This window comes from Trachemys scripta, chromosome 9 (assembly GCF_013100865.1).
Source record: "Trachemys scripta elegans isolate TJP31775 chromosome 9, CAS_Tse_1.0, whole genome shotgun sequence".
Lineage (NCBI taxonomy): Eukaryota > Metazoa > Chordata > Testudines > Emydidae > Trachemys > Trachemys scripta.
In genome coordinates this window covers 52,875,740-52,888,163 of record NC_048306.1, presented here as the reverse complement: position 1 = coordinate 52,888,163, position 12,424 = coordinate 52,875,740, and the positions used below count along the sequence as shown (strand labels likewise).

The window sequence follows — 12,424 nt, the reverse complement described above, 5'->3', positions numbered from 1 at the left end:
AGGCTTGCGATGCACATAACTGAGTGCGCAACAGGACGCTGGCATCTGCGCCAGATTTCTTGGCAGTGGAGTGGTAAATCATTTGGAAAAGACAGATATTCAGACTCTAGAATACATTCCCCGCCCTGTCAGCATTTAAAGGCCGGTCACATTTTTGGCCTGAGCAGCTTGCTATTAGATTTATGGATAGGGCCCTTCATTTTCTTTTTTTATTGTATTTAATTTTTCCTGGGAATTTATCAGTGTTTATTACTACACCAACAAAAACAGGTGAAAATCGGTGGAAAAAACATTAATAATTTTTCTGGGTAAATATTGGGGTTTATTTTGGTGGATGGAAGGACAGGGGAGAAAAATATTCTGTAGCTTAATGCTTTGATGAAAGGAATTCAATGTGGTTTGCTGCAGAACAAAAACAGAACACAATGCTACCTCTGAGTTTAAGGAAACAATCTCTCTCTAATTAAGGCTATGGTTTTGTCACGGAGTTCGTGGAAGTCACGGAATCCGTGACTTCCAAAGACCTCTGTGACTTCAGAGGGACCCCCGCAGCACCCCGTCGCCACCGTGGGGCAGGGGGACCCCGGCTGCTCCCTGGCTGCCATGGCAGGGCAGGGGGATTCCCATAGCTCCCCACTGCTGGGGAGGGGGAAGGGGGACCCTGCAGCTTCCCTCCACCACTGGTGGCAGGGGGACCCCGGAGCTCTGAGCCCCCACTGGTGGTGGGGGGGCCCCAGAGCTCCCAGCCACCCCACAGCTGCCCAGACCCTTCCCATTTTATCATGGATATTTTTAGTAAAAATCAGGGACAAGTCACAGGCTTCTGTGAATTTTTCTTTGTTGCCCATGACCTGTCCCTGACTTTTACTAAAAATTTCCATCACAAAATCTTAGCCTTATCTATAATCCCCAAATAAATTTTTCATTTGAATAAACAGTTTACTGTTGTAGACTTAGAACTATTAGCCTATAAATAGTTACATTTAATAATTGGGCCACACCATTTGCAGCTCATACACTCAACTTCATCCTTTTCTCCTGTTTTTGGTTTTTTAAACTTTTGAATCCTTCCCTGTGTTCTGAAACATATTCTGATACAGATTTTCGTTTTCTTCCCATTTTAGTGTGTCAGATCTTTAAACCGTTATCTGCTAACAGTTTGACATGTGTATGTGGTGGGCATGAGTCTCATCAGTACGTTCAGATGTGCGTGCGCACTTCAGAGCTTGTGTGCATGCCCATTTATTGTGTGTATCTTCTAGACTAACAGCCTTACTTCAACAGGCAGCTTTGCATATACACACAGAATAATGTATTCTCGTAATACAGCTATCTCATGCAATATACTGTATTTTCTTAATAAAACAAGTTACTTTTTATATTTGAATGATACAAAAGTAGGGTGAAAACAGGAAAAAAACAAATAATACTTTTTGTAAAACCCGGGATTTTTTCTGTAAAAATTGATTTAAACTGAAAACGAAGGGGCTTATCTATAGAAAAACAGGGCATTACAAAGCACTGAATCCTGGGTTCCCCACCTGTAGTTCAGACTCACATCTACAAGGTTTGAACAGAGTAGCTGCTTCTGGCAACAGAGGGCCTTAAAGTGGACGGAAATTGACCCCTGAGAATGCTCCCTATGCAGGGGGCTCCTTGGCCAGCATACGAGGCCCTGTAGTAGCCCTGCTGCCAACCCCCAGCATAGGGGGCAGGTTGGAGGCACTCTGGAGGTGTGCTGGACCCAGGCTGGCACGCATTGCACTACGGCTAGTCTCTTCTTCTCAGGGCAATCAGGAGATAGGAAAAGCAGAGTGTACGTTTGAGCAGGCAGCCCTGCACCAGCGTCCTGACCAGCCTTGGCATGGCTCTGGAATAGGAGGGAGGCAAAGGTGGCATAAAGCCCCCCTTAGATCCCACCCTCCATCCCTGCCCCAAGCACCAGGGCAGAGACCTTGGGGGCTTTTTGCCTTCTGCAGCCTGGGGCATGAGTCACTTGCTGGTTTGAACTAGTGTAAATGGGGGGATTCTCTGTAACTTGAAGCCTTTAAATCAAGATCTGAGGACGTCAATAACTCAGCCAGAGGTTCTGGGCCTACTACAGGAGTGGGAGTGGGAGATTGTGTGGCCTGCAATGTGCAGGAGGTCCGACTAGGTGGCCATGATGATCCCTTCTGGCCTTGAAATCTAGGAGAATACCTGAAAATCAGACTCTCTGCTCCCCACCTGCTGCTGAAGGCCAGGCACAGCCAAGCGCATCTCACCTTCCATTCATGGTCATCTGTGAAGATTTCGCTGCGAGCAATGTCCACCCTGTTCCAGGCCACTGCCAGCTTCAGCTGGTGGTCCCAGTTCTCGTGGCCAAAGTGGTCGCGGTTTCGGGAGGCTGCAGCCAAAGTCACATACAACAGAGTGAACTCCGAGGCTGGGCTGGGATGGCCATATCGTTCTTACCTCCCCCAGAAAAGCAACATCCAGAGCCGGGCCCCTTGATGGAGAACCAGCCAACTGAGCAGAGCCGCCTGCCCATAGCACACCCCAGTGAGCACAACAGGCCAAGGGCAAGGGAGGCCAATGAACCCTGGGTAAAAGACACCAGAAGACATCCCATATTGGCCCTTCCTTTGCCATGGCTCCTGCGGTCCTGCCCTTTTGGTCTGTTGGGAGCCATTTGCCAGGCCGCTACATCTCTCTGACTGCCCCACACATCCTATGGGTGTGGGATTTCTTGATGGGAATCCAGCGCATGTGCAGAGGAGAAACAGCACAGTCGCTTTGTTCTGAGAAGCAGGGACTGGTACAGAACTTTGGTCTTTGGCAATGTGCCAAGAGTTCTCTCCTTATCCCTGTCCTGAAGAGTTGCCAGCCTAAGAAACAGCAGAGACCAACTGGAAGAGCATTATGGGAACTGGCCTGAGAAGGAGCTGCTTGGGTCCCCACAGACACTGGAGCAGGATGTCCCCCACCAGTGAAGTAACCAATGACGATGAGCCATAAGGGGAAGGGCAGGGACATGGGTGACTCTGCCCTCATGTGGGATACACAGGGGGGACTCTTCTGACCAGCAGAAGAGCATGAAAGAGTGTTGATTGTCTCATGAGAGATCAGTGGTTGTTTTAACAGCGATCCCTCCAAAAGCAGGGTCACACGTTCCCCTGGGCCTGAGTGAGCACAAGGCAGAGAGGAACGGATTAGTGTGACAAGAGCGAGGGCTGGATGATCTGTGCATGGCACTAGATAATGACTGGGCAAATGTCTTCCATTCAGACAGTGCCAAAGCATCTCAAAGCGCCTCACAGCCTTCCTCTGGTGAAATGATGAAACAGCGCCTCATATGGGGCGAGATGCAGCAGCACCCCACAGGGACTGATGATCTTTGTTCACGCTCAGTGAAATCACTTGGGAAATGAATTGACGACATCCCTGCTCCATCCTGTAGTAGGAAGAGAGCCTGAGACACAAGCCCTTGTATTAGAGGCCTGGTATGAGGCCTGGGCTAAGTCGTGATCAAAACTTTGCTGTTAAAAAAAAGCAAAAATTAGACTGTGAGCTAGAGGCAGGCCCTGCTCACAGAATTTGGCAAGAGCAGGGCTGATATTGCAAAAACACACATTCCTAAGAGGTGCTAGGCACAGAGCACTCGCGCAAACACATTCCAGAAGGGTGGGACCAGAACATCCCGATATAAAGGATGGTACAAAAACATTCCCCAAAGATAATGGGAACACACTGACCCCTTTTAAACGATATGGTCAGGATGACGGTACATAACAGAGATGTTTTGACTGAAGCAATATGTAAAAGGTGATGGGTGATAACTAGCCACATTAGGGGGGCAGTAACTAACTATATTAGAGGAGCAATACATAACTTGTTTGTATTAGGGTTTAAAGATGTATTTTAGAGGGAGTGTTTTTGTTTAGCCCAGGAAGGAACGGAAAATCCTGCTGTTCACTGAGCTGGTCCATTGTTACAGGCATACTTGTATTAGTGGTCCAGTAGAGTTTCCGGGATACTAGTACTGTGCTTTGTTGACAATAAACTTGGCCTGGTGCCTTCGTACCTTAATGGATTTTGTGGTCATTGGGCGGTTCGCTCGAGGTCTGCTGTGCCAACTTTCTGCACAGAGCTGGGACTGCACACAGGGAGAACACACACGCAGCCAACATCTGTCCACACATCCCTTTCCTCTGCATATATCTCACTCTCCCCCACGCAGCCCACAGGGAGAGACAGCCAGTGCACGCAGCACCATGGCCACTAAGGAGCAGCTCAAGCACTGGTGAGCACATGGCCAGCTCTGGTGTGAACTGGCAGCAAACTGACGCCTGGTGGCAGGCATGTGACCACCCGTCTCCAGAGCAGAGCCAGGTAATGCCTTCTCTGCCCCTCACCTTTGAGCAGTGCCTGAAGAATGGCCACGTCCACATCTTGCTGGCCATCTTTGCCCTCCCGGAAAATGGTCAGGAGCTGCCTGCTCCGCACTATGTCTTGGATCTGCAAGGAATGGCAGAGGATCAGATGTCCTGCAGCAGCAGCATCCCTTGCTCTGCCACTCAGCTCACGTGGGGTTAATGCTCTTCCTGAAGATTCTGGCGGGACCACCCAGTGCAGTTAATACCTTGCTCCTGCCTTGGCTTCTGTGGCCCCTTGTAGCCCATTTGACATTAAATCCCCATCTGCCATGGACACTTTTTACCCCTCCCAGCCCATTGGAGGTTAATTCTATGACTTCCGTCCCAGCCAACAAACTGCAGGCTGAGTCCCTGTCCTTGGAATGCACAGACAGCTGGCTGCTTGCTAGAACACGGTGGGTTAAATTGTGGCCCCACTGGAGTTGATGGCAAAACTCCCGCTGGCTGCAGTGGGACCAGGATTTCACCCCGTGTGTTCTTGTCCCCAGCAACACTCCTGACCCCTCTAGACACACTCATCTTTCATCCGCTGGACAATTTGCACAGTGCACGTAGTCACTTTGCTCACACAGATGTGCACTTACACACACAAACAAGGGTTTTGCAGGTGCATCCAGGGTGAGTGGTGAGTACGGGACACAGGCTCCCTCTCTCCGAACAGTGGGGTGCATAGCTAAGGTCTGGAATGCTTCCCCAGCATCATACATGGGGTCCCACTCCTCAGTGGCTGTGTGGTAACTGCAGATCCCAGGAGAGGTGACGCATTGCCCTCCCAATGTATCTGAGTGCTCTGGGGGATGTCAGCCAGCATAGCAGATGGGGTGTGAGCATCTCACCTTTTTGGTCCACTCCACGATCTTGCCCTCGGTGAAGAGCTCATAGGTGTCCTGGAAGAGGATGCTCAGTTTCTTCTGGATCAAGGAGATGGTTATCTCTGGAACAGGCCGATTGGCCACCTGCGCAATGACATCGGCCACACGCCCGGACCCCTCCACTATCACGCATGGGGTGCCATTGGTGATAGCATTGTAGATTGTCTGCAACACAGAGATGCGGGGCTAGAGGTGCTGACCCAAATCCACTTCAATCAATGGGAGCCTTTGCGTTAACTCCAGTGAGATTTGGATCAGGCCCGAGGCACCCATGCTTACACACAGTTCACCATTGGTGGCTTCTCTGCATCTCCTACCACTGATGGGCTTCAAGCACCCCCTGTGGTCCTCCTCCACTCAGGCTAAGGGAGGGCTCCCTAGCATATGGCTCTCTCGGCTTTTCTCTGAGCTGGGGATTTCCAGGAGGAGCCATCCCCACAGTGTTTGCTCCGTTGTTATTTAGAAGTCATTGGGTGAAGTCATGGCTTTAGCTTCCCCACACCCCGGCAGTTCTGACTTCCTGCCTGACCTGTCTGGGAGGAGGAAGCTGCGCTCTTCCCCTTCTCTCCCACGTACTTACATTGAGTGTCCCGGGTCCTCCCTCCAACACTACACAGACGATCGGGATCTTGATGGCGACTCCTGCAAGGAAGCAGGGACTCAAGTCAGCTCCATTTGGACGCAGACCTCTCACAGATCAGCTGCCCTGCTAAGTCAGCCAGCATGGATCTCCCTCAAAGAGCTACAAGTAGAAGACAAGCCACGGGTATTTCCAACCCCTGCCAACTTGCAGAGCAGCTCCCAGAGATCAGCTAGCAGGAAGCACTGGCCAGAAGGGCAGGAATGGTTTGCAGTCACTTCACCAGCAGAAATATTGCTTCGACTTGTGCCACTGACCATGGGCGGCGCGTGAACTGCTGGCTGGGGGAGGCTAGCTCCCAGCCCCGCCCCTTCTGCCCAAGGCCCTGCCCCCTCCAGCCCAGAGCTGACCCTCCCCTCCCCCGCAACCGCCGGCCCCCATCCCAGACTAGCGCCCCAGTGCTGGGAGGGCGGGTGGCACAGCCCCAGCCTCCCCAGCCCCAGAGAACTGCATAGGGGAAGCCACAGAGCAGGAAGCTGGAGGGAGAGGTGGGCCTGGGAGCAGAGCATGGGCGGGGCCATGCCTGGCTGTTTGGGGAGGCACAGCCTCCCCCAGCCTATGATATTCTCCTCCCATGCCACTGGCAAAGCCTGTCAGGAAAAACGTTATCCACTAACGGAGCTCCTTCTCCAAAGCCTCTGCTCCCTGGACTTTCTGGCACCACACGCCAACGGTGAATGCACTGATGCTAACACGCGGCCCCCTCCTCACCAGACGCCAGAGAGATCTAGGTGCTTGCCCATGCCCTGGTGCCAATGTCTGTCGGATCTCACGTCTTTCACTCCCTCCGCTCCAGGGCAGGGCTGACCTGTGCTGCCATTACCTTCTTTCACCTTAGTCTGCTCGGAAATGAACTTCTCCAGTCTGGTCCTCAGGGAGATCTCCACACCGTATCTGCCATGGGTCCCGTCATCCACCAGGATGAAGTGGGAGTGGTTGCTATCCAGGCAGGACAGGTTCCCCTGGCTCTCCTCATCCAGCACGTACTCAGCCGGGAAGCTGCCCTGCAAATGGCCAGAGGAAAGAGAGACAGACCAACAGGGGGATTTCGCTGGGCCTTTCTCACTTGGACAGCTTCATTAGGAGAGCAGGCAGCTGTCCCCTGGCTGAACACCGGAGGAACAGCCCCAGGGAAGCAGACAAGAGCGCAGGTGGTGGCCGGCAGGTGTGGTGAAAAGAGCAGGAGTGCAAGGGGGAGTCCGCACATGGGGTGGGAGAGGAGAGACGGAGGACAGTACTGACTTGGGTCAATGAATGATGGACGAGATGGCTCAGTGTAGTGACAGAGGCGGAGCCAGAAAGGGGGCAGGATTTGGATCAGGCCCGAGGCACCCATGCTTACACACAGTTCACCATTGGTGGCTTCTCTGCATCTCCCACCACTGATGGGCTTCAAGCACCCCCTGTGGTCCTCCTCCACTCAGGGCAGCAATCTTTGACAAATAGCCATCCCGGCCCCTCTCAAGCTGTTTCTCACAGTGACTGTTACCTAATCCCCTCAGCTCAGCAGCTTGTGGAGCGCTTCCTGCACCGTCTGGCTGTGTCCCCCTCTTTCCGGGCCCCTCCTGACGCTTTGCGGAATCGAGAGGGGAGAATCTTTCACTCAGAAATACACACAGGAGGGATTTGAAATTGCTATCAGCTCAGTTAGCTCAGTGATTCGGAGATGGACACTGCACAGCATAGAGGCCAAGTGTCTCAAACAGGGGTGCCTGGAGTTAGGCTCCCAAGTCCCAAAATAAATTATCTGATTTTCCAAAAAGTGTCAAGTTCCCAACAGCTCTCAGTGAAATCAATGGGACTTGTGGATGCTCAGCCCTTCTGAAAGGCAGGCTACTTATTTAGGCACCTAATATCTTCACACTGTCTCATTAGACACGAATCTGTCTGCCTTAGATATTCCTGAAGGGCCTATCACTGTAACTACATGGTGTCAAGTATCAGGGGGTAGCTGTGTTAGTCTGAATCTACAAAAACAACAAGGAGTCTGGTGGCACCTTAAAGACTAACAGATTTATTTCTTCAGATGCATCTGAAGAAGTGAGGTTTTTACCCACGAAAGCTTATGCCCAAATAAATCTGTTAAGTCTTTAAGGTGCCACCAGACTCCTTGTTGTTACTGTAACTACAGACTCTAGCCAGAGTTCTGCAGATATGGCAGGCATTCTCCACTGTATTTCCCTGAGACAAAAGCAAATGCGTCACAGATTTGGTTAAATTCTGAGAGGTTGGGGCGGGGGATCTACATTATTTTAGAACTAAAAGCAACCTAAAATGTGTTTGCAAGGGGGAGGACATATTTTCCTCACCCTTGTCATAATATGGCCTCTTCTGACTTTCTTGGCTGTCTATTTTTCTCTTATCACTGCTGAGATTGTGTGAAAATATCTAAAATGAAATGGGCAAGGTCAGGAGTTCCACGTTCATGCTTGGTATTTTAAATACACGGTATTAACAAGCAATCATGAATTCCTTCTTGGAATTCCTTCTCCTTGTTCTTTTCTGATGCAAGGTTTTCAAGGAGGTTTAGGGAGAAGTGCTGGTCTCTAATCCTCTGAGGGTGTGAGAGATTCAGGGCACATCTACAAACACAGTCCCCCACCCCAACTCTGCAGGCATCAGAGCAATCAAACATAGAGCTCCCACCCCCCGCAAAGGCTGGACGCTCACCATGGGGCAGATGAGGCTGCCACGGTTGTACACGGTCCCCCAGGTGGCTATGCCGATGGTGACAATTTCGCCCTCTTTGCAGCTGCTGCTCATGCTGAAGTCTCTCACAGCTTCTCCCACCTGCTTCATCACACCGGCGTGGGACCCACCTGTTATGATCCAGGCACCTAGCAGACAGAGCAGGGGTTGGCAAGGTGAATGCGCCACGCACAGTGGCTGCTATCCTGGCCTATCAGAGACCTGCAGAAGTCCCCCTTCCACCCAGGTTTTGGAGATTCTAAGGCCTGTGGGGTGCCCATCCTGCATTCTGCCCCATAAGTACCTTGGGGTGTCGAAGCCCTCTGTGAACTGAGCCCACCTTCTTTGACACACAGGTCTGGGACCTCTCTGGGCTTCCTGCCTCCCTGCCCTGCACTTTGTGCAGGCCCTAAGCGAGGAGAATGCTGCTAGTGTGAGCGGACCGTGCTTTGTGCAGGGGCAGACAGATTGTCTTGTGGGTCAGGACTGGGATGCAGATGATCTGGATTTGGTTCCCTGCTCTCCTGCAGACTTCCTCTCTGACCTTGTGGACCTATGTGCCTCTATGACATGGGGATAATAACCCTTCTTCTTTCCACCATTGGGCTGTTCAGACTGTGAACTCTTCAAGGCAGGGGACTGTCTCTCACCATGTCCTTAATAGCCATGTCTTCACTGCCAAAAAGATGTGTTTTACAGCGGGATAACTATCATACATTAACCACCTCTTTGTAAAATCCTAGTGGAGACAAGGCTTTGTAGCTTTTGCTGGAACTAGACAAAGTTAACCGCAGCTGTGGGGTATAGGGCAGACCTGTCTAGCTAGAAACTGCCTGTACCTTGTCTCCACTAGGATTTTGCAGCGAGAGAGCTAATTTCCATTAATTCTTTTGCTGTAAAAACATACCTGTTTTGGCAATGAAGACACAGTCTAAGTTTTAAAAGCATGAGGCTAACGTGTTAACAAACACCTTTTAAAAGTCTAGTCTGGGCAAGGCATGCTGCCTTTAACACATGGTAAAGGGCTCCGGTTATAGCTTAAAAGGCACACACTTGTCTGGAGACCTTTTAAAAAAAACAACCATCGACATTATTAACACATATGAACGTATGAAATCTCATCCTTCCAATTTTACAAATAGCCACATATATCACCTCCTGATGCCACCCTATTTAATCTGCAAAGAATCAAAAGGGTTTCGGGATCGTGACAACACCGATACTTGTTTAGAAAGTCTAGTTTATAGCCCGCAGCACAAGTCCACCAAAAGTTTTTCCAACCTCCAGACATTTCCCCCCCTTCTTCTATTGCTTTTCCTTGGAGAGAAAGTGGAATTTTCTGTAGTATTTTTATTAAGCCTATTTGTGCCTCAGTTTCCCCTATAATTTGCACGGCTACCCAGATGAGGTGAGAGAAGGACTGTTTGCTCTTAGGGCAAGCTGGGAGACATAGGTATGAATGATGCCCAGCCGTCTGAGCCTGGATGGGTCATAAAAAAGGACTGGCCAAGGCCAACCCCATATCAATGGAGGAGCCAAGAAGACAATGGCAAAGCCAATCGCTAGGACATGACAGCAACCCAGACAGAGATGGATTCCCCCCTTCCCCTCCTCAGCAGGGAAGCTGAGCACAATCCCCCAGTTTGAGAACAAAGGACTGGGGAGATGTGTGGCGGGGATAAGTGCTGGCTGCTGGAAGGAGTCAGGGCTCTGACCTGGGAAGCAACCATAGAGGTCAGACTGAGAGCCCGGACAGAGCCCAAACATGGGGGTTCTCTACCGCTTGGCTGGCTCTGGGCTAACCAGCATGGTCTCTGTGCTAACCTTCACTTCTCTGTGCTAATCTAAGGACTTCCTATGCTGTGTCCAGTTGACTAATAACTCCGGCTGTTTTGACAGCGCTGTGGGAGTGTCACTGGGTATGCTGGGGTGCATTAATCCCTGAAGAGGGGACAAGTCTCTACCAAGAGTCTAGCTCAGTTGGACTCTCTGAGCAGCACTCACGGTGTGAAGTAGGAGTGCTGGAGCCCCAGAGGTTCAGTCATGGAGGCAGTGAGGCTTACCCTGGAGGAAGAGTGAGACCCTGTGGGAGTCTGGCACATTGAAGGGCACCTCCTGGAGACTATTCCAAACTGGGGATGTCACACCAATCCTGTGGATCCATGACAATCAAACCAGCTGATCAATAGGGAATCATTTGCCCTGCGCCACGTCTGCTTATTGTCCTGTATTTGTCAGCTTTGGAAGGCTTGTTTGTGTTTGGTCAACCTCTTCCCATTGTCTGTCTAGTTATTCAAATGCCCAACGTGGCGACCATACATTGTATAATCTGCTTGATCCCAACAGCTTTTTTAACTCTGCAATGATTTCTAGTACTTAGCCTGGCTTTTATAATGTGTTAGTTACCACGTGTCAGCTAATTTGCTCTAACATCACACTTTAAATCCTAGTCTAGACAAGGCCTGTGTGTGTGTACAGCATCAAGTAGAATGGGGCCGAGGGCTCCAGAATCTACCCTAATACAGACAATAACAACTGCACTAGGAGCAAGGCAGTGGGGAATCAGCCCCAGTGCCTAAGTGTCATGTGAGATCTGTCGAGTTCTCAAGGGCCAATGGGTCCATCCCGATTGTCTTCTTTCTGTTTGTCCGAGATGGGCCTGAAACACAAAGTTTGGATCCTGATATGAACCTTTCCAAAGTCTGAGGAATCCTGGCATGAGGTCAGGATTCATTCCCATCTAGAGGTGGGTGAAATTTTTTGGCCAAAACTCTTTGTCGCCAAAAAAAGCACATTTGGGTTGACAGAAACATTTTAGGAATTCACCAAATTGTTTCCACTGAAAAAAAAACAAAACAAAAACTCTGGAAACATCTAATTGTTTTGTAGCAACATTTTCCAACCAGAAGGTTTCCATTTTTTGATTCAAAACAAAAAGTCATTTAGAAATTCCTGCAGCTTCATTAATTTCTTTTTTTTTAAGTTCAAAATTGAAACATTTTGTTTTGGGTCAGACTCAACATTGCATCCAACTGAAAACAATTTTGTTTTTTACTACTTTTTGAGTCTCTGAAAATTTTGCTTTGGGTCAACCTGAAACTATTTTTAATTTTTTTTTCCTGGAACTGCCAACAACCTGAAAAAAAAAAATCACTCGTTCTCCCAGCTCTACTCCCACCCTATTCAGATGTTCAGAATCCAGATTTTTTGCTCAGTATTTACTCTGGCTATCCCTTTCCCAGCACTAGCTCTTTGAAATAAGGACTGATGGATTGGCTCCTTTCGCTGTAGTTTATTGAAATGGCTGTATGGATAGCCTCTGCTGAAGCTTTTATTTGTCACTTCTTGCAGCAGAATCCCAACACAGATCCCATGGTCTCCTGCAGCAGTCAACATTTGGGCTGGCCTTCCCCCACCATGTGGGAGAACATCAGGCTCACAGAGTATGAGCTACCCCAAGCAAGGACCATGCCTGGACCCCAACACAGTGTTACTTCTCATAAGAACCCCTTGGGTAATATCAGTAAGGGCAGAATTTGGCTCAGGATATTTCTGTTCGTGGTTCAGAGAAGGCTAAGACAGGGCCGGCTCTAACTTTTTGGCTGCCCCAAGCAAAAAAGAGTGCCGCCCTCCATAGCGCCGCCATAACACACACCCTCAGCACTGCAACAACACCCCCCCGCGGAACGCCGCGCCGCCAAACCCCCCCGCTCCCCACGGAACGCTGTGCCGCCGAACCCCCCAGTTCCCCGCGGAGTGCCGAACGCAGTGCCGCCGAACCCCCCTGCTGAGCGCTGCCGAACCCCCCC

The 12,424-nt window shown here is 50.2% G+C and overlaps 1 protein-coding gene across 1 annotated transcript in view; it reads right to left on the bottom strand.

The window, feature by feature from the left end:
• Positions 1-12,424, bottom strand: part of TRPM2 (transient receptor potential cation channel subfamily M member 2) — a 56,960-nt gene that overhangs the window by 37,493 nt on the left and 7,043 nt on the right. The window contains exons 5-10 of the mRNA XM_034782288.1: positions 8,598-8,764; positions 6,751-6,931; positions 5,868-5,929; positions 5,252-5,452; positions 4,395-4,497; positions 2,265-2,386 (exon numbers count right to left, since the gene is read on the bottom strand). Of these exons, the coding sequence (XP_034638179.1) occupies positions 2,265-2,386; positions 4,395-4,497; positions 5,252-5,452; positions 5,868-5,929; positions 6,751-6,931; positions 8,598-8,764 (836 nt within the window). The remainder of the gene's footprint in view (positions 1-2,264; positions 2,387-4,394; positions 4,498-5,251; positions 5,453-5,867; positions 5,930-6,750; positions 6,932-8,597; positions 8,765-12,424) is intronic.